We start from the raw sequence: 27013 nt of genomic DNA on the forward strand, positions 1-27013 counted from the left end.
GGCCACCAGGTACCGTGACTTCCATCCCTCCCTGCATTTCCCCTGGCTCACTCTCCACATTTGATCTCATCACAGAAGAAGTCTCTAGGCTCCTCTCCTCTTCTTGTCCGACTACATGCACTACTGACCCCATTCCCTCACATCTCCTCCAGTCTCTCTCTCCAGTCGTCACAACTCTCCTAACTGCAATCTTTAATCTTTACCTCTCCTCGGGCATTTTCCCCTCCTCTTTCAAACACTCCATTATTAAAGAAACCCCCTCTCGACCCATCCTGCACAAACAACTACAGACCAGTCTCCAATCTCCCCTTCATCTCTACACTCTTGGAGCGCCTGGTCTACTCCCACCTTACCCGTTACCTCTCCACTCATTCCACGCTTCCACCCCCTACATTCGACAGAAACTGCACTCAAAGTGAAAAATGTCCTTCTGACAGGAAAATGTAACGGTGACCACTCTCTTCTCATTCTTCTCGACCTTTCTGCAGCTTTCGACACTGTTGACCACCATCTCCTACTCTCTAGGCTCCAGTCACTAGGCATTAAGGACACTGCTCTCTCTTGGTTCTCTTCCTATCTCTCTGACAACTCCTTCAGTGTTTTGTTCGCTGGCTCCACTTCATCTCCTCTTCCTCTCACTGTTGGTGTACCTCAGGGCTCAGTCCTTGGTTCCCTTCTCTTCTCGCTCTACACGGCCCCAATTGGACAGACTATTAGCAGATTTGGGTTTCAGCACCATCTTTGTGCTGATGACACAGAGCTATACACATCATCCCCTGACCTTACCCTGACTGTACTACCCCAAGAAATTAAGACCAGCCACAACTTACACAGTTTTACGCCCTCCCTCAAAACACATTTGTTCAGAGCAGCCTATCACGTTACCTAATCAAAGTCATTTTATGTGTAAGTGTGTGTAGCCCATTCACTATCTCTAACCCCATTCCCTCAAGATGGCTGGACCATCATTGTAAATAAACACTTGTACTTTGTCTCGCCTACCTCTTTGTAGATTGAAAGCTCTCACGAGCAGGGTCATTTTATTTTGCTTTAATTATTGCATTGTTAACGTTGTTACTTACAACTTTTGTGTTTGAAACTGTTAAACTGTAAAGGGCCGCGGAATATGTTGGCACTATATAAAGACTATTATTTTTACTGTTGCAGCACTGCCAGAGCGGCAGCAGCTGTAGCATACTTGAGGAAATGGGCCCTGATGCAGCGTACCTTGATCAGAGGCTCTGGAAAGTCTGGCTGAGTGCTGTGCTGGGAGAACAATTTGGAATTGCCTAATGATGTTGCATTATAATGTTCAAAGGACAGGTGCAGGGCAGGAGGCATCTGCACCAGTGTCATGAACAGGGAATTAGGAAGCACCTAGCACAGAAGAGGCAGTGGTGTCATGCGCTGGCACCAATCATGGACCCAGGCGTCAGGAGCTTAGATGATGTGCTTGATCATGCTAATGGTGGTTAGGCTCTTAGTGGTCAGGTCTCCGAACTCTCTTTAGAAAAGTCTCAGAATGGTGGAACTCCTAACTCTTTGACGGAGAAATTCACAAGTGTCGGTACTCTATAGAACAGCTGCCTGCCTTCTCCCTCTGGTCACCCCACTGCCTCTTTTTGCCTGTTTCGGTGCTGCTGATCCATCCCCCTCAGTGCTTCTGGCCTCGCTCTGCATGCCACCTTGGGTCAGTGACTTCGTCATCCACCACCTCATCTTCCACCACCGAATCCTGGTCCTCCTGACTTGGTGACTTAACAACAACCTGACTTGTCAACAACTGTGTTTCGTCATCATATTCCTAGTTAGACAAAATGTGGGTACTCTAAGTTTTGTCCATCATTAAACAGAAATTCCAAGAGGGACAAGAGGACAATGCAGGTTGAGATGCCACAATCAAGAAATTATATTGTATAGAGCATCTCGGAGTATCCTAGTGTGAGATCACTAATCTCCTGGGACTCAACATGGAAGAAGGATCAGGGTGAGGATTAAGTGATCCAGACTCTTGGCTAGTGAGACTGGACTGTATGGAAGACTGGGTGGTGCTGCCAAGCATGCTGGAAGCATTATATGCTATCCAACCAACCACTTGTTCGCACTGTTCTGGCTTCAGAAGTGGTGTACCTTACCTTCCTGCAAAGTGGGACAGGAACCTAGATGATGTGGATAGGCGTGGTTCTTGTGCTTCAGAAACAGGCGTAGTCACATCTGCTCCACATCCTCCATCATTAGCAACGCCACTTCCCCGCTCCTTACCGCATGCATTACGAATTTTCTAATTGCTATGTCTCTCGGAACCAAGTTTATTTTTAAAGAAACAAAAATTGGTCACCTGCAGCAGTCAAAGCATTTTTTTTTGGGAGTTTAATATCACCATAATGTAACACAAAACACATAAAAATGTATGAATGACAAATTCAATCCAGAAAAAAATTCTCAGTGCTTATTTGTGCACCACAAAGCATGCAATACTCTACGGATAACACTATAGTCTATTTTTTCACCCCCCCCCAAAAAAAAAAAAAACAGAATATGGTCAACTGCCACTGCTATATATTTAGCAATGGACTGCAAAGCACTAAGCCTTGCCTAGAGACAGTATTCAGCCACTCTCCCTGCTCATGCAACTGTCCCTCCCTAGGCTAAATGCAGAATGTATCTGATACAAACCACATGATTAGCCCATACAAGGACTGTTAATATGATGGTTCAGCTTCAGCACTAGTATCATCACTGCAGGACTCTGATTCGTTATACTGTGCATACACAAGCCTGTACAACCACTCTCTTCTTCCAGTAAGAACTGTCCCTGAGCTGTGCACTGGCGTCAGTGTGCCGAGTGTGGCGGCACCTGTTCCTTTATAACCCCTGATTATATAATACAGCCAGCCAATCACAGTAATGCCACTACTGAGATGGCTACGGCATTACAGTGACTGGCAGGCAATCCCCTGCATGTTTATTGGCTGTGTAACAGATACCAAACATGTGGAGTGGGGATTCAAACTTCAAATCCGAGCAATGGCTAACGCTCACCAAGTATTTCCAAGCACCCAGATACTCAAGCGATATCCGAGTATCACCGAGCACGTTCACTCATCCCTAGTAATTATCCTTTCTCATTTAATTATACGACTATTTGTTATGGTTTTGTACAATATGTAATGTCTCCCTGTCTGAGTTATTTTTGATGATCAATAAAATACAATTTCCCAGTAATTTATTTTTCACCCTCTAGGTATCAATGATTTCTCTCTGGGTGGGATTTTTGATGGTGGACAACCCCTTCTCACTGGAAAGAAAAAAATTTATCCAGCTTCTACTTCAAAGTAAAAATATAGTCATATCAAAAAGTCTTTTTTCTTTCTTGGATGAACCATGTCGGAAAAAAGTATTTAAGGATCATAGGGAGCAAACTAGTAGAATACCAAACGCGTTTCAAAAGCAAGTGCGTTCTTAAACTTGGTTCACTCTCTCCACTTTTGGACATATCAAATAATAAGAGTAAGGGGACTTCTGGGAGGTGGAGCTTGAAGATAGCCGCATTTTAATGGTGCTCCCTGACGGCAGAACTAAATCCACTGCCATCACACCGCTACACTAAGGCCTCTTTCACACTTCCGTTTTTGACCATCAGTCAAAATCCGCCAGTTTTTGAAAAAAACGGATCTGCCATTTTTTGGGGCGGATCCGTTTTTTTCCCCATTGAGTTGCATTACCGGCGGATCTTGACGGATGGCCATCCGTTGGATCCGTTTTTTTGCGGATCCGCCGAAATGTTTGGGTCCGCCGGCATGCCTGGACGGACCCTGCAACATTTTTTTTGCTGTAGGATCCGCATTTTACATTGCGCATGCCCGGAGAAAGGAAGTCAGCCGGGAATTTAACCCTGAAATCCTTTCTGGTGGTGGAAAAAAAAAATCTCTCTCTCTCTTTTCCCCGGACTGCGGTTCCTTTAAAATTCTTCATGCAACGGATCCGTCAAAAAAACCGGACCGCTGACATCCGTTCAATTCACTTAACAACGGATCCGCTTTTTGCCATTTTGGCGGATTTTAACTGATGAGAAGAAACTGAAGTGTGAAACAGGCCTAAGCGGGCAGCAGGGATAAGGCCCGAGCAAGGTTCCCCCGAGAGCGGGGCCAGCTCTCCAGGAATTCCGGAGGTCTTAGGCGCAGGCAGCGCTGAAATCCACGCGACACGTGGCCTCTAACAGAAGCGGCTGTGACAGGCCGCACTGGAACGCAGAGCACACTCTGGAGTACCCCGCACCACCTCACCGGATCGCAAGGTAACCGGGGTAGCTACATACCTGCAAAAGAACGGGAGCGTGGACCAGCATATAGAGGCATAGACTGCAGCACAATCAGAGGAGGAGGGCAGTGAGTCCAGTCAGTCGGACGGAGGCGCGGGCTCCTGGTCCAGGAGACAGGATAAAGCCACACAGGCAGTGCTCATTTTACATAGTAAAGCAGCTCAGCCTGTATACTGTGAGCTATTTAATCGATATATAAATCAGCTTATAGACTTGAGTTTGATAACGCTGCCCCCTGCTGGACTCATAATCATACAGTACACTGCCCCTGCAGGATTTCAATGTTATTTCATGGGCAGAAGCACAGATCAGAACATTGGAATGAGCTGCCCTCTGCTGGACGTGGGAATGGTGGTTCTTTGCATGTGAGGCAGATATTCAATAGCGACGCCACTGCTAAATTTACACAAGCTCATTAGGTCTCTTTTTCACTATGGAAAAATTCGCAGCCATATTTGGAAAATCAAATAGACCCTCGACTAGGCACCAGAATACTACCTCTCCACCTAAGATAACTGCTGATGCAGAACGGGAGGATACGCAATCTATTGCTCAGACCATTACAGATATTCTAGTGCCGAAAACAGACTCTCGATTGGTGGCATTTCAGTTGACTCTGGATGCTAGTGTCACCCAGGTTAACACACAAGGGGCACGCATAACAGCTGCAGAACAAAGAATGTCAGATCTGGAGGACATAGTTACAAAACTCTCCGGGAAGTTAGACCGGAGGGATAAAGATGTCACATTTCTTCTGGATAAAGTCGAGGATCTAGAAAACAAATCTACCTGAAACTTGTTGGTCTCCCCGAATTGATCACAATGCTTGATTTGATGGGAACAGTGTCAGAATGGCTCCCGAAGGCACTAAATTTACCACTGCATTCAGCCCTGAAGATCGAGAGTTCATCGCCTGGGCCCTCCTAGGAATGATACGGATTCTAGACCACGTCCGGTAATCTTCAGGGTCCTGGATTTTCAAGATAAAGTCAGTTTGCAATCGGCATACAGGAAGAAGCAACCAATATCCGATCATCATCACAAACTGTTTCTCTTCCAGGATTATTCGGCTGCGGTGGCAGCCAAACGTAAGGCTTTTAATCCCGCATGTAACATTTTGGTGGCTAAAAATATTTGTTTTGGGCTACAATTCCCTGTAATTTTACACTTTTCTTTGAATGGGAAAAACTGGATCTTTACAGAGCCGGAAAAGGCTTTACAACATCTTCAAGCAGATAGTCAAGCTGCAGTGCAGTCCTCGGATGAGACCTGATGAATGCAATTGACGTTCTTCACCATTTTGTCACCTAGCAGGGTGTCGTCGCTTTTGCTTTATCTTGTTGAGATATTATTCTCCTTCCTTCAAACAGGTTCACGCTCATAATTACTTTGAGCATGGTTCTTTGCGGGGTTAGATTGTTAAGGGTGGGGTGGGTGAGTTCCTACATATGTTCATCGCACCTTTTTGTTGATGTGGCCTCTACGCCCAGTCGCTGGGATGGGTGTAGGGTTCATATGAATCTGATATTATTCACGAAGGTTACATCACATTCTGGTATAGGTTAAATGATAGATAATAGTAGAACTTCTCTGTCCACAATGCATTCATTATATTGGTGCTCTTGGAATGTGAATGGCCTAAACACTCCAGTCAAGAGGAAAAAGGTTATGCATTACTTACAACGCTCTAATTTCCATATATTTTTCTAACAAGAAACCCATTGGGTGAGGGATAAGCATCCATCTTTATTTAGCAAAAAATATATATTGTGTGCTGAGGCATCGTATTCCAAAAAACAGAGGGGGGTGGCGATACTTAGAAATAAATGTCTTAATTATGATATCTTGGATACGTGGGAGGATCCAATGGAGAGAATTTTAATAGTCAATATAAAAATAGGAGTTTGCTATAACCTGGTAAATGTCTACACACCTAATGGTCCAGATTCGCAGTTTCAGACTCAGTTACTCTCTAAGTTGGCAGATTGGGACACAACCAATTTGATAATTGGGGGGGACTTTAATGAAGCACATGATATATCTATGGATAGATCAGGTTCACACAACCATGGAGCTACGATACATGAAGGTCTCATCCAGAGGCTGATGTATCATTTGTGGCTGACAGATATTTGGAGGTGGCAGCATCCTACTGATAAGGATTTCTCGCACTACTCTCATGTTCATAATACACATGCAAGATTAGAATATTGAATATTGGGCTTATCGATGGTGTCCCTTGTTCTATCGACAGATATCTTGGATATTCAGATATCTGATCATGCCCCGGTGGTTTTCAAATCTAGATTGGTAAATCCGGCATACAAGGAAAGGAGGTGGAGGTTTCCCTCTTATTTATACTCGTCTGATGATTTTAAGGCTTATTTGCAGATGTCGTGGAACACATACAAAGAAGACAATAGGGAGCACTGTGCTGATCCTCATTTATTTTGGGCCGCCTCTAAGGCAGTTTTAAGGGGACAAGTCATCTCTTATGTCGGGAATAAACGGAAAAAAATATTAGAGGCCACGTTAGCAGCTCAGGAAGAATTGACCCAGGCATATAAAAATTTTAATTTTACCCCCACAAATAAACAAAAATTCATAAAGGCTAAAGAGACTGCCAAAAATATTGAGCACGAGAGAGCGTTGTACAGTCTAGATGATCAAAAACACAAATACTTTAAATGGGGGAACAGGCCGGGGAGGTTACTGGTCTCTCTCACTAAACCTTTCAGACAAGCAACTAGAATTACCAGGATACGTAATCAAAATAGAATAGTCACAACGGACAATGAGCAAATAAGAGGAATTTAGACTTTTTTTTGGATCTTTGTATGCACGAGGGGGAGAAGAGATTACGGAGGCATCTATTTCTTTGGGGATGGGGTGGCTCCTGGTATTACGGAGGATCAGAGAAACCTGTTTAACTCACCTCTCACCTATTACCATTACGGAGGTCCTGTCAGCAATCGCTACTCTTAAGATTTCTAAGGCACCGGGTCCAGATGGGTTTAGTGGAGAATATCATAAAATCTTAGGCCCACATCTAGTTGGGTTATTTAATGGCATTATGGAAAAGGGTTATATTCCAGATAGATTCAATGAGGCTTGTATTATTATGCTTCCTAAGCCTGGGAAAGATCCATTGCAGGTGGAGGGATACCGCCCAATCTCACTGCTCAATGCAGATTTTAAACTCTTGACAAAAATATTGGCAACTAGAGTCCAGCAGATTATTCCTGAGTTAATTTCACCACATCAGATGGGGTTTGTACATGGGAAATCGTTAATGTAAGAACAGCGATAGGTATTATATCTAGTTGTAGAGTTAATAAGGGCAAAAGGAACAATAGTGGTGGGTCTTGACGCAGATAAGGCCTTTGACAGGGTTTCCTGGAATTATTTACATAAGTTGTTGGAGCTCAGAGGGTTTGGGTCATGGTTCTGCAGTGCTATTAAATTGTTTTATAGGGACCCCACATCTAGGCTTTTTATAAATAACACCCTGTCGGTGCCCTTTGCCATTCGGAGGGGTACGAGGCAGGGATGCCTGTTGTCTCCATTATTGTTTAATTTAGCATTAGATCCTTTATTGAGAACTCTTCAAAATATGCCGGATTTCCACGAGTTTCCTACAGGGAACACGGAAACAAAATTATTGGCTTTTGCCGATGATATTTTATTATTTATTGCCAACCCAACACAACCTATCCCAACCATAATTTCGACAATCGAAGAATTTGGACATCTTACTGGCTTTAAAATAAATTATAATAAGTCAGAAGCACCAGCGATATTCAGGGCGGGCAGAATAGCTGAGAGCTGGTATCCCTTTCAATGGAAGAGCGAGTCTATTGGATATCTGGGCATTAGACTCCCAGCGGATCCACATAAATTGTATTGCCTTAATTATAGACCCATTATTAATAAAGTTACTAGCCTCCTGGAAACATTTTATCTTGTCTTTTACCGGGAAATGTCACTTAATTAAAATGATAATTTTTCCTAAATTATTATATTTATTTCAAACATCACCACTTCTATTATCCAAATCAGACATTAACATCTTGAATAGGACATTTCGACAATTTATATGGGGAGTGGGGGGCCGTTCACGCATTGGGTTATGCAAGTTACAACTTCCAAGATCTGAGGGGGCATTAACTTCCCTGATATTGTCCGATATAACATAGCAGCTACCTTGCGATATGTAATAGATTGGAGGCGGGGAACATCCCACTTCGCCAATACTTATCTAGAGGGGCAGATTTATCCACATATATCTTTAATGGCTTTGTTACATCTGACTAATGAAGAACTCCCTGATAAAATTAGAGATCATCCGATACTTTGGCAAACTATTTTGTCCTGGAGAAGAGTGAGGAAATTTTGTAATTTGGGAGTTAGATTGTCACCATTCCAGCCTTTTCTAGGTAACCTACTATTTTTGAAAGGTAAACCGCCTAAAATCTATGAAATTATGGCACAACAAAAGTGTGTTGTTGGGGTGGATCTATTAGACCATAGTTTCTCTACAATCACTTTTGACAAGGCGGTATCCTGTTATCTTGTATTTGGAGGACGACCGTTCATATTCCTGCTGGCACGCAGTCTGGTTCTTAGGTTTGAGGCTAGCAGACAGAGAGAGAGAACAGGCAATAAATTGGACATTCTTCTCAGAACAGGTAGGTCTCATTTGGTGTCAACTAGTACCATATATTCCACTCTGTGGAAGGAATGGTCTTGGGATGCTAAAACCTCTGGTCCGGCGAGATGGATAAAGGATATGGAGGGGTTGGAGGTCGGAGATATATTAGAAGCTACCGAGACACAAAGGACAGTTATTCCATATAATAGTTATACCGATATGACCATATTACTATTACATAGAGCTTATATTACCCCGTACATCCAATCCTGAATGTCTCCTACAAATTCTTATCAATGTGTTAAATGTGGTTTTCATAATACTGTCATCTACCATCATATGTGGAGTTGCCCCAAAATTCAAAAGTTATGGCGTGATATTCACTCTGAGTTACAACAATTGTGTGGTTTTGAGTTCCCTCTTTCCCCACAATGGGCTATTTTTAATATTTTAGAGGAGACCCCAAGAGTATTACCAAAGCACACTAAGGCCTTGTTTGTGATTTGGGCCTAGGTAGTTTCCTTCATTGGAGACTGCCCTTCCCGTGGTTGTTCCTTCCCGGGGAAAGACCTGGCTAGTCATTGCTTGCGTTGAGAAACGTGTGATGGTGTCTCCGCGGCTTGTGTTTTGCATATTTTTACATATTTCCCATAAGGGATGGGGGCTTTGCTCTAAAATCACTGCGTTGAGAAACATGTGATGGTGTCTCCGCAGTGTTGGATGTTGATCTCCATGAGTTCATTCATCCTCATTTTTCACAGTGATTTGGGCCTTAGCAGTAAGAAAAAGTATATTACATCAATGAGTAAACTCAAATGTTCAGTCAAAATCATTATTATTGACAAAAATTAATTTTCTGTTTAAAATGGGCTGGCTGGAAACTTTGACCAACAAAGAAAAGTTAACAGAGAAGTTCTTCACCAGATCGTCGTTTCTTGTTCTCTCCTTGGATACAGTGTCTAGGAACAGACTTAGGGAACAATTCGAGAGCACTAGATGGTACTTGCTACAAAGTGTTGGAGGACACGCACCAATTTAAGGAATCTCTTCAAATGATGACATTTGCAGGAAGGGAAGGGAGGGGTGGGGTGTGACTAAGGGAAAAGGTGGGATTATGGTTTAACGTCATGAACATACTGTAACTGTTTGTACCCTTTTCCTTGTTGTTAAAATTAATAAAAACAGTTAAAAAAAATAATAATAAGAGTAAGTCAGAGAGCAGCTGCAGCCTTGGCTTCTGTCACGCCGCTCTCATCTGGGGGGCGGGACCCTGCGCCTGACATCACCACTTCCAGCGCTGCGGCCACTCTGGGGGTCCCATCGGGTGAGCACGCGCACTTCTCGTATCTAGTTCCATGGCTGCACGTTACTAGTGCGCATGTGTGCTCTTCTCAGCTCTAGCTGCAGCCTTGTCCTCTCTATGGTCCTGGAGGACCTGACCCGGAAGTCTCTGTGCTTTTGCCCTATATCAGGCTACCTCTTCCTATGGGAGGTGCCTGATTATTGTTGTGCTTCCTGGCTTGGTCTGCTTGGTTCTTGCCTGGCTGTGTGCTGTATTCGGGTCCTCTGCCTTGTGCTCCGTACTCTGCCCTGTGCTCTGTTCCTGTACTTTGTCTTGCCATGCTTCCTAGCTCATGCTTTGTATCTATGCACTGCTCCTGCACTGTGTTCTGTCCTGCCTCTTGGCACACGCTCTGCTCCCTGTCGTGCTTCTTAGCACACCTTCTGCCTATCCTTGCACTCAGGCGTGCTTCCCAGTGCGCGCTCTCTCTAACTCAGTACTCTAGCGTGCTCCTCTGCACTCACCTTGCTTTGCTCCCAATCAAGCGTGCTTGTCTGTGTGTGCCATACGTGCTCCCGTGTACTCGCCTCTCACTATCCAGTATCTAGCACACTCCCATGCCCACGCCTTGTATTGTCCTGTACCCTCCGGGCTTCCGCACACTCGCCCTGTACAGTCCTATACCTTGCGTGCCCCTGTGTCCACGCTTTGCACACTCCTGTCCTCTGCACACTCCCTGTTGCATCCTGCAGACACACTCACTCGTGTCTCCTGTGAGCCGGCCACCTGGTTCCAACAGTCGTAGTACCTTACCCCCTTGGGCTTGCCCCTGACACTCCCTGTATAGGGGGTGGTCCTCACTAGGTCAGCTCGCCCTGGGTGGTTTGGTACCACGATCCAGATGGTCCACTCCAGGAGTCATCACAGCTTCCTGTTGATGTTCAATAAAACTGAAGGCAGGAACAGTGAAGTCAGCACTGATTTGGCTCTGGGCTCATGTTATGGAACAACCTCACATGAACCTCGGTAACATGAGGGCCAAGAATACTTGAACAGTGCCGGCATGTAAAATGAGTATGAGTGTGTTTATTTGAAATAGGACAAACATGATGAATTACAAGGTGTTGTCCTAGTAATGGACAACCCCTTTAAGAAATACAATTTTTGGTTAAAACATTTTCAACATTCTGAACATGAAAAAGGCTCCTCCCCTTTGTGTGTTCTCTGATGTTAAAGAGTTGATTTTAGTGTAAAACATTTCCTACATTATTAACATGAAAAAGACTTCTCCCCTGTGTGGGTTCTGTGGTGCTTAACCAACTCTGATTTCTGTGTAAAACATTTTCCACATTCTGAACATGAAGAAGGCTTCTAGCTTGCGTGGGTTCTTTGGTGTTTAACAAGAATATATTTCTGGTTAAAACATTTCCCACATTCTGGACAGGAATAAGGCTTCTTGCCTGAGTGGGTTCTCTGGTGCATAACCAAAGCTGTTTTCTGATTAAAACATTTTGCACATTCTGAACATGAAAAAGGCTTCTCTCCTGTGTGAGTTCTCTGGTGGCAATCAAGATACGCTTTCCGGTTAAAACATTTCCCACATTCTGGACAGGAATAAGGCTTCTCCCCTGTGTGGATTCTCTGGTGGTTAACCAAATCTGATTTCTGTGTAAAACATTTCCCACATTCTGAACATGTAAATGGCTTTTCCCCTGTGTGGGTTCTTTGGTGGTGAACCAAATCTGATTTCTGTGTAAAACATTTCCCACATTCTGAACATAAAAAAGGCTTCTCTCCTGTGTGGGTTTTCTGGTGCGTAACCAAACTTGTTTTCTGATGAAAACATTTCGCACATTCTGAACATGAAAAAGGCTTCTCTCCTGTGTGAATTCTCTGGTGCTTAACATAATTTGATTTCTGTCGAAAATATTTCCCACATTCTGAGCAGGAAAAAGGCTTCTCCTCTGTGTGAATTCTCTGGTGCGTAACATAATTTGATTTCTGTGTAAAATATTTCCCACATTCTGAGCAGGAAAAAGGCTTCTCTCCTGTGTGGGTTCTGTGGTGGTTAACCAAAGCTGACTTCTCGTTAAAACATTTCCCACATTCTGAACATGAAAAAGGCTTCTCTCCTGTGTGGGATCTGTGGTGGTTAACCAAAGCTGATTTCTGGTTAAAACATTTCCCACATTCTGAACAGGAAAAAGGCTTCTCTCCTGTGTGAGTTCTTTGGTGCCTAACAAGATATGATTTGTGCTTAAAACATTTCCTACACTTGGAACAAGAAAATCTTTTCTCCACTGTGTGAATTTTTGGATGTTTAAGAAAAGACTTTTCAATGGGAAAACGGTTTCCATATTCTGAACATGAAAATGGGTTCTTTGATTGAGGAGTATTTCCATTTTTAATGGTTATTTTGTGATTCTGATTTTCCTTAGTTGTCGCTAATGAATCAGAAGACAGGACCTGTTTCAAAGGATCATTTGAAATATCTTTGCTGTGAAGGGATGATGGTATATCTGGAGTAATGACATTCACTACAGTAGAATCAGGAGGGATCTCAAAATCATCTGATTTAAAAATTGAAGATGTCAGCTGTTCCTCTGATCTCCTGGTACAGTCATCTGCCAAGATATAAACCAATTATTATGTTTGAATAAAATGTCTTTGAATGTCATTGACCATTTCTACTTAAACTGTCTGTAAAATGGCAAGGTATGTAAAAATATTGAATTCTTCACCAAGACAATGACAGTTCACAGTCTAATAGAGAATCTCATAGGATGAACCAGTAGAGTGTGGTGTTCAACTGTTTGTTCATTCTGCCTCCCAAATATGGAATAAAAAGCCACAAACAAACGTTATGTAGATGAACATAATACTAATAAAAACTTCTATTCATCTCACAAAAAACAAGTCCCCACTCAGGTCCATCATCTGTCAGTGGAAAAACAGATGTTCCATATTATTAGTGGCTCAAAGGCTCAGGAAAAGCAATATGGCTTCCATAAACCAATTCACCAATAACCACTCTCCCAAAGTGAAATCTCCCCCTCGCTTCTGAGCCTTGTCACGTGCCCAAATCACATTTAGCATCCATGTATTTGGCATTACTATAGTGAGAAGAACCCACTTAATTTACAGTGTGCCTCCTGGAGCACAATCTGGGCATTATGTGTTGAGTAATATAATGGCATATTTGCAATTTTTTTTCTACCACATCCACTGCGTACTAATTTCTGGAACGTGCCTGTGGAATAAAAAATAGTCACTACTCTAATAGATTAATTCTCTGAGGGTTATAACATGGGTAGCAGAGGTGGATAAACCATATGTCCTGGGTGAAGGTGGTTACATGGATGGAACAATGGTCAGACAAAATGGAGGAGCTAATCAAGCACCTGATCCTGAGCCAAGAGCAGCAGCAAGTACAGCAAGCAACAAATAAACTCCTAATACAACAGCTTCAACAGCAACAAAGGCAGATGGAACTCTTGTTGGGAGATATCCGCAGCAGAGAAACTGCCCCGCCCCCACATCAAGGAGATGACTATTGTGTCCGGAAAGCTGTAAGACGAGCCATGCAGAAGATGAGCCCCAGGGGATGATATAGAGGCTTTTTTGACTGTGTTTGAACCAGTTGCAGAGCGGGAGAGCCTGCCCCCGGAGCAGTGGACAGAGGTGCTGACCCCCTGACGGTGAACCTCAGAAAGATTATTTTGACTTAGCCTTACAGGATACCCGGGAATATGGCAAGTTAAAAACTGAGATATTGGCATGCTCAGGGGTCACTATGTCTGTCAGAGCTCAAAAGGGTTCATCACTGGGCATCTATGGTGACAAATCTCCCCACTCTCAGATGTTTGACTTGTTGCATTTGGTCAAGAAATGGTTGCAGCCGAAGTCCTCCACTCCAGCCCAGATGGTCGAGTGGATGGTCATGGACAGATTTATTCACTCCCTCCCCAGACCGCTGCAGACCTGGGTTGCCCAGGGAGACCCCTTGTAATGCTGATGGCCTGGTGGGCCTCATAGAAAGGTACCAGAAGGTCGAGAAATCCAGGTGGGGTGGGATGTCCCCATGTTGGGGTACTCAGCGTGAGTCAGAGTCCCAAAAGAGGAGTAGTAGAGTCACCACTGGGGGGAGTCTGAGATCCCAAGGAGTCACTGAGAGGTAATCAAAGGATGCTGGTAAAGACCTGATCTGTTGGAGATGCCACGGGCATGGACACATAGCCGCCCGTTGTCCTATGTCCTCTGAGCAGATGGACTGCAGCCTTCAGAGGCGCTCCTCTTACTACGCTTATCTCACATGCAGTGTGGACTATCAGCCCAGAGAGGGGCCGCAGTCATGTCCTGTGACCATAAACGGAGTACTGGTGTCACGACTCTTGGACTCAGGGAGTTTGGTGACCCTGATAAGGGCCATGCTTCTCCACCAGTTGATCCCAGGGAAACATGTAGTCATCCGCTGTATCCACAGGGATGCCAAGGACAACCCTATTGCCAGAGTGCTGATAAAAACGAGCCGGTGTATGGAGTCCCATGAAATCGGGGAAGTCAGAGACCTGCTACACCCCGAGATAATTGGGTGGGACTTCAGCCTGTTGTGGGATTTGTGGGGAAGGTCAGGGCTGTCAAGTGACTCAAATAGGAGGCAGCTCAACCCTGATGAAACCCCATCGCAGTCAGAGATGGACGAGGTCCCCTTGTGTGAAGTGGAGGTTTCTGGTGGGAATTTTGGGACTGCCCAAATGCAGGATTTGACTTAAAAAAAATGCAATTGACATCGTGACTGTGATAAATGGGGTTGCCCAAGAGCCGGGGCTGACACCAGGTTCCCATACTTCGCAGTCAATGAGGAGTTGCTATATCAGGTCACTAAACAGCGAGGTGAAATATTAGATTCTAGGACCCTGTAGACGTAGGGTACTAGATCTGGCCCATGCTCATGTCTTAAAGGGAAGGTGCCATAAAAAAATCTTTTTTCAGCAATTGAAGAAACGTAAAGAATTAATGTTTAACATAGCTCACACATAATAATGCCATATAGATCACACACAATACCGCCATATAGATCACACACAATACCGCCATGTAGATCACACACACTACCGCCATGTAGATCACACACACAATACCGCCATGTAGATCACACACAATACTGCCATGTAGATCACACACACAATACCGCCATGTAGATCACACACAATACCGCCATGTAGATCACAACAACACCGCCATGCAGATTACATGCAATACCGTCATGTAGATCACACGCAATACCGCCATATAGCTCACACATAATACCGCCATATAGATCACACATAATCCCACCATGTAGATCACACATAAAACCAGCAGAGTGACACACACACAATACCGCCATGTAGATCACAACAACACCGCCATGCAGATTACATGCAATACCGTCATGTAGATCACACGCAATACCGCCATATAGCTCACACATAATACCGCCATATAGATCACACATAATCCCACCATGTAGATCACACATAAAACCAGCAGAGTGACAGCAGCACAGAGTTTTTCAGCAGACAATATCACACTAGATAGTATTAGATACACGTCTCAGGAGACAGTATCACAGGAGAGGATTAGATACACGGCTCAGCAGACAGTATGACACAGGAGAGGATTACAGATATGCCCACACTGGTGAAACTGCCCTCCCCTCCCACCACCGATAGACTAGACTATGGGCTCTATGTCATTGTTCTCCTCAGACAGCCATAAAAGCTGTGATAAAAGTGAAGGAGCCAGATTACTGGAGATAACTGGGACTGTATGTGAGTGGGGAGGGGGAGACAGAGCAGGAGAAGGACACAGTGGAGCAGGGCAGCGTGTGAGGAGCAGAGGATGGCTGCTCAAGACACACAGTGCGTACCCGGGAGTAGCAGGACAGAGGAGCAGGGAGGTAAATCACCCACACTCACTACTCTCCATCCTCCGGCTCCAGTGAGCGCTTCTCTCCTCTGCTGTCCACCTTCTCCGCATCTACAGCCTGTCCTCACAATGCAGGACCTGTTATGCCAGAAGTGACCAGTACAGTTTGTGGCATAACAGGTCCTGTGATAGAGGGAAAGTGAAGCTCAGCGGATATCACTAGGCTCCAATAAAATGGCACCCAGCCACACCTACAGCAGTAAATTCTGCAGCCCACAGAAGCTTCCCAATTCACTGTTATTGGGTAAGTTACCTGCAGAAGGTCACAGGCAGTACTGGATGCACTGATGAAGGCAGGGTTTACTATAAACTCAAAGAACAGCACTCTCGGGAAAGAAGAGGTAAAGTACTTGGGCTGCATCATTGAAAGAAGCAAGATAAAGCCACAAATAGATAAAGTGGAGGTAATCCAAAAGTGGCCGCAGACGGTTTCTAAGAAACAGGTTAGGGCGTTTCTGGGAATTGTGGGATATTATCGGTGATTTATCCCTAACTTCGCCATAATAGTCCCACCCATGACGGATCTGTTCAAAGGCACAAGGACATCGATGGTCAAGTGGTCCTCTGAAGCAGAGATGACATTCCAGGAGTTAAAGCTCGCCCTGTACAGACAGCTGGTCTTGGTCGCACTGGATTTCACTAAGGAGTTTGTGCTCCAGACGGATGCCTCTGACGTCGAGGTGGGAGCCGTGTTGTCCCAGGAAATAGATAGGTAGGACTGGATAGTTATAGGACTAAATAGGAAGCTCTCCTCCTGTGAGTAAAACTATGCCATCGTTGATGGGCATGTCAGCAGAAAGGAAATGGAGTAGCCAGGTGGTGAAGTGGTCGAGAAAGGTGGAGATGGCTAGTTCTGGGGGGCGGTAGATGACAGCCAGTTGGAGGTTGGAGGGGGAATGGATGCGGACGGAGTGCTCCTCGAACGAGGGAAGAGTAGCGGAGGGTGGCAGAGGAATTGGGGTAAAGGAGCAAGTATCAGACAGGAGCAAGCCAACTCCTCCACCACGTTTATTGCTGGGGCGAGGGGTGTGAGAGAGATGGAGTCAGCCATAGGAGAGCGCAGCTGGAGAGGCTGTGTCAGAGGGAGTGAGCCAGGTTTCAGTGATGGCGAGGAAGGAGAGTTTGTTGATGATAAAGAGGTCATGGATAAATGATAACTTGTTGCAGACAGATCGTGCATTCCATAGGGCTCCAGGTAAGGGGGTTGGGGGTGTGGGGGCTGGATGAATAGGTATGAGGTTGCGAAGACGTGTAGAGGATCGTGGCAGGGTGGTAGAAGTGAGTGTAGGGATGTGTTGAGGAGGGCCAGGATTTGGGGATATGTCGCCAGCAACGAGGAGTAGAATCATAGAATCGTAGAGTTGGAAGGGACCTCCTGGGCCATCTGGTCCAACCCCCTGCTCAAAGCAGGATTCGCTAAATCATCCCAGTCAGATGTCTGTCCAGCCTCTGTTTGAAGACTTCCATTGAAGGAGAACTCACCACTTCTCGTGGCAGCTTGTTCCACTCATTGATCACTCTGTCAAAAAGTTTTTTCTAATATCTAATCTGTGTCTCCTCCCATTCAGTTTCATCCCATTGCTTCTAGTCTTTCCTTGTGCAAATGAGAATAAAGTTGATCCTTCTACAATGTGACAGCCCTTTAGATATTTGTAGACAGCTATTAAGTCTCCTCTCAGTCTTCTCTTTTGCCAACTAAACAATCCCAAATCCTGCAACCTTTCCTCATAAGACAGGGTTTGCAGACCGGTCACCATTCTGGTTGCTCTTTTCTGAACTTGCTCCAGTTTGTTGATGTCTTTTTTAAAATGTGGTGCCCAAAACTGGACACAATATTCCAGATGAGGTCTGACCAAAGAGGAGTAGAGGGAAATAATGACTTCACGTGATCTAGACTGTATGCTTCTGTTAATACATCCTAGAATGGCATTTGCCTTTTTTGCTGCTGCATCACACTGTTGACTCATTCAGTTTGTGATCTATTAGTATACCCAAGTCTTTTTCACATGTGCTGTTGCTTAGGCCTATTCCTCCCATTCTGTATATGCTTTTTTCATTTTTATTGCCCAGATGTAGTACTTTGCATTTTTCCCTGTTAAAAACCATTCTGTTAGTTGCTGCCCACTTCTCCAGTTTATTTATATCTTTTTGAATCCTCTCTCTCTCTTCTCTAGTATTAGCTATCCCTCCTAGCTTTGTGTCATCGGCAAATTTAATCAGTCTACCCTCAATTCCTTCATCTAAATTGTTGATAAAGATGTTGAACAATACAGGGCCCAGGACAGAGCCCTGTGGTACCCCACTTGAGACATTCCTCCAACTGGATGTGCAGCCATTTACGACCACTCTTTGGGTCCGATCACTAAGCCAGTTATGAATCCACCTAACAGTTGCCTTGTCCATTCCATACTTAGAGACATTTTTTCAATAAGGATTGTATGAGATACTTTGTCAAATGCTTTGCTGAAGTCAAGATATACTATATCTACAGCATTTCCTTGATCCACCCAATCAGTGATTCCGTCATAGAAGGAAATTAAGTTAGTCTGACATGACTTATTAGTTACAAACCCATGCTGACTCTGTTTAATCACTTCATTCTTATCCAGGTACTGACATACATGTTGTTTAATAATTTGTTCAAAGATCTTTCCTGGTATAGAAGTCAGACTCACCGGCCTATAGTTGCCTGGGTCCAACTTCTTCCCCTTTTTGAAGATAGGAACAACATTTGCTCTTCTCCAGTCTTCTGGGACTTCTCCTGTTCTCCAAGAATTTTCAAAGATTATGGAGAGAGGTTCAAAAATTTCTTCTGCTATCTCCTTCAGTACTCTGGGGTGTAATTCATCTGGACCTGGAGACTTGAATTCATTTAGGTTAGCTAAGTGTTTCCTCACTATCTTTCTGTTTATAGATATCCTGGATTCTTCTATTCCCTTAATAGGACAGTGAAGAACAGTTGATTTTACATTTCCTTTCTGAGAGAAAACAGATGCAAAATAGGAATTTAAAAGTTTGGCCTTCTCAACATCCTGTCTTACCATTTCATCATTTTCATCCTGTAAAAATCCTATAGCGTCTTTGACTTTTCTTTTACTTTTGACATATCCCCAAAATCCTTTATTATTGCTTTTGACATCTCCTGCAAGCCTCAATTCATTGTCAGCTTTAGATAATCTGATTTGTGCCCTGCAGGTTCTGCAGACAGCATTATATTCTTCTTTAGATATGCCTCCCTCTTTCCATTTTATAAACATTTTTTTCTTCCTTTTTAGCATGTGCTTAAGTTTTGTGTTCATCCATCCTGGCTTCCTATTCTTCCCTCTTTTCGGAATTGTTAACAACTGTGCTTTGAGAATTTCATTTTTCAAGATTTCCCATCCTTCCTGGACATTTTTGTCTTTAAGGATATCCAGCCATTGGATCCCTCCAATTCTCTTTCTGAATCCCTTAAAATCTGCCTTTCTGAAATCTAACCTTGACGTCTGAGTCTTCACAGGTCTTCCTCCTCTAGTTATCCAAAATTCTAAAATAGCATGGTCGCTACCTCCTAGGGTCCCAGCCACTTTTACCTCCTCAACCATTTCCTTCCTGTTTATAAGGATTAGATCCAAGGTAGCAGTTCCCCTTGTTTTCTCCCCTACCTTTTGGAAGATAAAGTTGTCAGCAAGAGAGGATAAGAATTTCCTTGACCTGTTAGTTTTGCCTGAGAGAGATTCCCAACAAATGTCTGGATAGTTGAAATCTCCCATGACAACTATGTCATATTTTTTGGAGAACTTGGCCATTTGATGCATAAAGAGTTCATCCATATCTTCAGCTTGCACAGGCGGCCTGTAGTAAATGACTACAATGGTGTCCTTTCCATTGTTCTGTCCTTGTATTCTTACCCAAACAGTTTCCACAGAACTCCCAGTCTCTGAAGCTTCAATCTCTGTGCAGATATACGCGTTTCTAACATACAATGCGACACCTCCTCCTCGTTTATCAAGTCTGTTTCTTGCAAATAAGATGTATCCTTCTAGTCTTGTATTCCAATCATGTGTATTGTCCCACCAAGTTTCAGTGATTCCAATGACATCATATTTCTTTTCCTGCGTTAGTAGTTCCAATTCTCCTTGTTTGTTACCCATGCTTTGTGCATTAGTATAGAAACATTTTAGTTTGTGATTGGTTTCTCTTTCTCCAATATTTTTATTAATTAGATTCTTTTGTCTTTGTTCTTCCTTTCCACTTCTAATAGCAGAGTTCTCAATAGCATTTGTCAGGTGTATGGCTTTTTCTGGTCTTTTGCTTCCCTTCCCATGTTGTTCTAGTTTAAAGCTCTCCTTACAAGTGTAGCAAGACGACTTCCAAATACATGTTTTCCAGTCTTCGTAAGGTGCACCCCAGCTCTAGCAAGTAGTCCATCGTAAAGGTAATTCACTCCGTGATCCAGAAATCCAAATCGTTGCTGACGGCACCATCGACGTAGCCAGTTGTTCACCTGCAGAATCTTATTCCACCTCCTTGTTCCATGGCCATCCACTGGGAGGATGGAAGAGAAGACCACCTGCGCTCCCAGTTCTTTCACTTTCTTGCCTAAGTCTTCAAAGTCTCTGCAGATGGTTTCCAGGTCGTTTCTTTCGGTGTCATTTGTCCCCACATGTAGTAGCAGGAATGGGTAATCATCTGTAGGTCTGAAGAGTCCTGATATCCTGTCAGACACATCTTTAATTTTTGCACCTGGAAGACAGCACATTTCTCTTGAAGTTATATCCGGTCTGCAGATAGCGGTCTCTGTTCCTCTCAACAGGGAATCCCCCATGACCACCACTCTCCGTTTCTTCTTCACCACATTTTTCTCTCTCCATCCAGGAGGACTCTGAAGGCGTACAAGGTTGCTGTGTGGGAAAAGTCTTATCCTGATGTATTTCTTCATCGTTTTCCTGCGTGAGAGCCTGGTACTGGTTCCTGAGAAGTATGGGTGCTGACTGCCTCCTGATCCTCCTGCTTCTCTGGGTCACATGTCTCCATTCCTCTGTTTCTTCAGGTGCACTTCGAATTTCTTCTCTTTCTGTAACATGAAGAGATAATTCTGCTCTGTCTAAGAACTCTTCACCTTCCTTAATGATCTTCAACGTAGCTAACCTCTCTTCAAGACTTTGCAACTTTTCCTACAACAGGGACACCAGCTTGCATTTGTGGCATGTGAAGTTTGGCTTTTCCACTGGTAAGTCTGTGAACATGTAGCAAGAAATGCAGCTCACCAAATGGCTCCTGGCCTCTTCCATATTGAGATTTCTTAAAAACGATGAAAGATGAGCCAAAATTTGCGTGCCTGTCGGCGCGCGGTTTTCCGATTTCCTCTTTTCAGCTGCAACGGCCAAAACCAAGTGATCATTGAGCTTGCGGAGACTCTTCACTTATCCCAGAAGGCACTGGGAATATGCAAATGATCTCCTCAAGACTCTTCCCCTGGTTTTGTAGTAGACAGAGCATTAGAAGGTGGGAGGCGGATAGGACATGATGTGGCCGTGCATGTCTGGAGAAAAAGGATTGTATGGGGAGGAACAGTTGTGAGGAGATGGTTAGGTGGCTGGGGAGAATGGGGGAGTTCCTTACTAGGAGGGGGATTGCAGGAGTTAGGGAGAACTAGAGTAGTATGGGGGTGATAGTAGTTCATTATGACAATAATGAACTACTGTGACTCCTATATAGTTGTGTACCTATATAATCCCTAGGAATTCGCAGTACAAAACTGGAGTCTAATTAGGGTAAAATGCTGGTTTGTGCTTTTTCTTGAGTCCGTGCACTGAGTATGTATGAATAAGGGCTATGTCAAATGAGTAGATAGACCCATACTAATGCTGATAACACTAACATAAGAAATTATTCGGCTATGGTGTGCTGCATCAGTTATATTGGGCACTTGAAGATATAAGATTTGGTAAGCCACTGTGTCACTGATTATAGGCCTGTTGGGCAATCTGCAATGGCTGTTCTTATGGTGTCAGCTGTGAATGCATTTCGATGCAATATCTGAACGTCACTGTTTTGCTGCAGTACTGCTGCCTAAAGGCCTGCTTGGCAAGTTGCAATAATTTGTTTTGGGGCACCAGTGTTATTGTGTTATATAACCCAATATTTGAAAGATCTACAAGAGTATATGAATACAGAGAAGCAGAGAGTCTGTTACAGGAATATTTGAGAAAACGGACATCTCTGTTGAATACGAATTGAATTAATCTGTTTAGCACACCAGCTTTTCTTTTTGTGTGTTGTTTGTTTTGAGCACCTTGCACTTTATTTCTAGAATTTTAATATTGTGAAATAAAAGTTATATTTTAATCCTTAATCCAATTGCTACAATATATAGGAAAGGAGATATGGGTCACTGCACTTAATGGCGTCAGTGATGTAAATCCAGAGTATTTTCTTCCAGCACACTACGTGTTGTGAGGGTTAAAGGGAACCTGTCACCCACCCAGGGCGTTTTTAAGTAAAAGAGACACCTTCAGTAGCACTAAGGCTGCATTCTGTGAAGGTGGTTAAGGTCAGACGAGTTTGCTGGCCAATCAAGCACAGTGATTCAATTGTTTTTAAACCAGGTATTGGTACTTTTGGCAGTGTGGACAGGGGCCAAGTTCTGCTGGGGAATGAAATTTCCATCTCCAAAAAGCTTGTCGGCAGAGGGAAGCATGAAGCGCTCTAAAATTTCCTGGTAGACGGCTGTGCTGACTTTGGTCTTGGTAAAACACAGTGGACCTACACCAGCAGATGACATGGCTCCCCAAACCCTCACTGATTGTGGAAACTTCACACTAGACCGCAAGCAGCTTGGATTGTGGCCTATCCACTCTTCCTCCAGACTCTGGGACCTTGATTTCCAAATGAAATGCAAAATTTACTTTCATCTGAAACCAACACCTTGGACCACTGAGCAACAGTCCAGTTCTTTTTCTCCTTGGCCCAGGTAAGACGCTTCTGGCGATGTCTATTAGTCATGATTCGCTTGACACAAGGAATGTGACACTTGTAGCCCATGTCCTGGATATGTCTGTGTGTGGTGGCTCTTGAAGCAATGACTCCTGCAGCAGTCCACTCCTTGTGAATCTCCCCCAAATTTTTCAATGGCCTTTTCTTATCCTTTCAAGGCTGCGGTTATCACGGTTGCTTGTGCACCTGCTTCAGCACTCTGAACAGCCAGCTTCTTTAGCAATGACCTTTTTGTGGCTTACCCTCCTCGTGGAGTGTGTCAGTGACTGGCTTCTGGACATCTGTCAAGTCAGCAGTCTTCCACGATTGTGGAGCCTACTGAAACAGACTAAGGGACCTTTTTAAAGCTTAGGAAGCCTTTGCAGGTGTTTTTGTAAATTATTCTACTTTACTGAGATAATGACTTTTAGGTTTTCATTGGCTGTATCCCATAATCATCAACGTTAACAGAAATAAACACTTGAAGTAGATCACTCTGTTTGTAATGACTTTATATAATATATGAGTTTCACTTTTTGTATTGAAGAACTGAAATAAATTAACTTTTGGATGATATTCTTATTTTGTGAGAAGCACCTATATATCATGGCACAGGATAAAAATGATAAAGGGAAACTGTTGTTATTGTATAGAAATTCACACTTGGCCTCACTGCACATTTAATGTCGATCATAAAAGCGAAGTTTGGCCAGAAAGACTGGATCTGGTCTTGTAGGGACCATATGAGCACATTCAGCAGCACAGAAGGGAGAGAAGGGAGATTCATCCAATAAGATATCAGGGATCTAGGAAGCCAACAGCATCATTACCCTCCACTTTCTCTTATAGGTCCATTATATTATTTTTCTTCAAGTGATTTTCTAACTTGTCAGCACATTCTACGTACACTGTCATTTAGCTTTGTAGTTCACAGATCTGGACAGGTAATGGTCAGCAGCTTTCACAATTTCAACATTTCCAAATGGAGGAGAATGTTCTGGCCTAGAAGCAAACTGGTGATCACACGATTGTGACACGGGCGGACTATACCACTGATAAGGCAGAAACAGCCGGTGACTGAAAAGAATCCGTGACTTCTCTGTATTTAGTGGTTACTACTCACCTGGGTAGTCATATGTAGGAATCTCCTCTTTACACCACGCATCACCCCTCACATATGTCTCTGTAGTATTAATATGGGTCAGATCTTCACCCTGAAACAAATATTGTAAAAGTCACAGACAGATGGAGAAGTCACATCTATGATCAGCTCTAATCCTGCCATCTCCACCGTTCTCATTACACAAGTATAAAACATATAATACTGGTGGATAAAACAAGACTGAGCACAAGACCTTCACATCCGTCTACACATCATAGGGGAGATCTCCTTACACCTTCTCTCCATCTACCTGATGATCCTGAGGAACACTGGGATCTTCTTGTTTATAGTCCCGTGGAAGAAGAGGACGGGGACATCTCTCTGGTGTTGTCGTCTTACTGGATAGATCTGGAGGAAACACAAACAAGGACTGAATTCATTCTTTACATACAGATAATTATAGGCCGTGTGTATTTAGTCCTGTCTATTACCTGATGACGTGAGGGGCTGGGGAACCTCCATCATGACGTCCTTGTACAGATCTTTGTGTCCTTCTAAATACTCCCACTCCTCCATGGAGAAATAGATGGAGACATCCTGACATCTTATAGGAACCTGACATATACAATGATACCGTCATCCCCCGATCCCTTAATAATGTTACTGTATAATGTCCCAGCATTCCCAGCAGTGTCACCTCTCCAGTCAGCAGCTCAATCATCTTGTAGGTGAGTTCTAGGATCTTCTGGTCATTGATGTCCTCATGTATCAGGGGGTGAGGTGGAGGCCCCGTGATTGGGCTCAGGGGTCTTCCCCATCCCTCAGACACAGGGCCCTGACTGCGCTCACTAGAGGTCTTCTTCACTACTGTGTAATCCTGGTTATGGAGAGACACATTAATAAATCTCACTACAGACATTTCCAGAGTCCTCACCTCTCCAGTTCTGTCCATCTGTTATTCCCATAGATAAGAATGATGTAATGTGACGTCATCAGAATCTCTCACCTCTCCAGTAAGCCGGAAGAGGATCTCTAGGGTGAGGTGTAATATCCTCTCCGCCATCTTGTCTCTGTCCATATTGAAAAATGGATAATTCAGAAAAAATGCCTTCTATAGAAGATCTTCACTGAGAGGATCCAATATTGTAGAGACCTGAATGAGAAGAAGATGAGCCGATGTAACATCATAAAAATCCTGTGTAATAATACAATTACTGGAGATAATAAAGGGAACATAACAGGAGATAGAATGTGTAGACGTTGTATTCTTTAGTCTTGTATTTGCTGGAAAATAAGTTGAATTGCTGATGACATCTCCTCCATGCTCCCAATCACTGGCTATGTTACTCACTGCTTCAGCAACTGATTAGCTGTAGGAGTCACAAGTTTGTTGGGACTGACTAGGAAATACAGAGACTGGCGGGGACCAAAGCAGCAATGGTATTGCTATTATTTTACAACATTCTGTTTTTTTTCCCTGATATCTACTAATAAAACCTATATATTTAGGCCACAGACAACAAGCAGTTTCTCCCTCGGAGTCGGCAGCTGAATACGTTCCTCATTGACTCATCTTCCATAACGCTAATTCTCGTCTCATTTCCCGACACTGGAATCGGCATTAGCAATACTGCAGGAGATATTCATTACACGGGACAGGAGAAATAACTACTTCATGATGAGGACGACATCTTCATCTTCTACTACGGCTCTAGAAACATATTTGGCCAGAGTCCGTCACTGACTCCATCCCCACCGGCCGTCTATATGAAGGTTTCCCGACATTACCGTGTGGGTGGCCAGTAAAGAGGCACCATACTATGAGAGTGAGGCCGGGATCACACATGCGAGGAAAATGGCAGAGTCTCCCATGTTAATACCTGGCACTGCCGCCGTCACTCAGGAGCGGAGCCTGCGGCTGCATGTATTGCTCTGTGGCCGCATGCACCGATCCGAGTGCCGACAGCAGTGCCGGGTATTAACATGGGAGACTCGGCCGTATTCCTCGCATGTGTGATCCCGGCCTAATACCCGTCTCCTTGGTTCCCGTCTTTCATAGTTGGGTCGTTTGTTTCTATCAGCAGAAAAGGAACAAAACCATTGTGATTCTTATAAGGAGACAACACAAAACCCCCTAAATATAACATTATATAACAACCCCCCAATCTGTGACTCTTCGGGGTAAATCGCTCTCTCACCATTGGATTAGAGCTGATACTATGGAGCTAAAGAGACTAAACAGACTTTCTGTCCCCTCCATAAAGGGGCACTTTCCCGTGTTTGTCAGAACTGTCCGAGGATTATTAGAGGGGATAGTTCCCCCAGTTAGAAGGGACACCTGTGAATATTGGGGTCTTTACCTGCTACAGTCCTGGTGTGGAGCCTCCACCCGCAGAGCCGCACTCCACATATATGGCTGCTCTGTGTGCACAGGACCTGGGATGAGGTCACAGGAGGGGAGGAGTCAGGGGTCACATGATCAGGGGCCTCAGTGTATGCAGGACTCTGCTGTGCTGGTTGTCATGGTGCTGGATGAGGGGAAGTTTCTGTGTGGGGTCAGGAGGGGTTTACAGGAAGGATGTAGCAGAGCTGCGTGTGTACGAGGTGTACGGAGTGGAGCCGTGTGTGTACGAGGTGTACAGAGCGGAGCCGTGTGTGTACGAGGTGTACGGAGCGGAGCCGCGTGTGTACGAGGTGTATGGAGCGGAGCCACGTGTGTACGAGGTGTAC

The 27013-nt window shown here is 44.1% G+C and overlaps 1 protein-coding gene across 1 annotated transcript in view; it reads right to left on the minus strand.

The window, feature by feature from the left end:
* Positions 1-26780, minus strand: part of LOC141055872 (uncharacterized) — an 87378-nt gene extending 60598 nt beyond the window's left edge. The window contains exons 1-8 of the mRNA XM_073552587.1: positions 26644-26780; positions 25290-25436; positions 24981-25160; positions 24775-24898; positions 24594-24691; positions 24305-24395; positions 11697-12878; positions 4820-4827 (exon numbers count right to left, since the gene is read on the minus strand). Of these exons, the coding sequence (XP_073408688.1) occupies positions 4820-4827; positions 11697-12878; positions 24305-24395; positions 24594-24691; positions 24775-24898; positions 24981-25160; positions 25290-25361 (1755 nt within the window). The 5' untranslated portion in view covers positions 25362-25436; positions 26644-26780. The remainder of the gene's footprint in view (positions 1-4819; positions 4828-11696; positions 12879-24304; positions 24396-24593; positions 24692-24774; positions 24899-24980; positions 25161-25289; positions 25437-26643) is intronic.
* Between the last annotated feature and the right edge of the window lie 233 nt (positions 26781-27013).

The sequence above is a fragment of the Dendrobates tinctorius genome, unplaced genomic scaffold (assembly GCF_039654945.1).
Source record: "Dendrobates tinctorius isolate UK_male_01 unplaced genomic scaffold, ASM3965494v1 ptg000192l, whole genome shotgun sequence".
Taxonomy (NCBI): domain Eukaryota; kingdom Metazoa; phylum Chordata; class Amphibia; order Anura; family Dendrobatidae; genus Dendrobates; species Dendrobates tinctorius.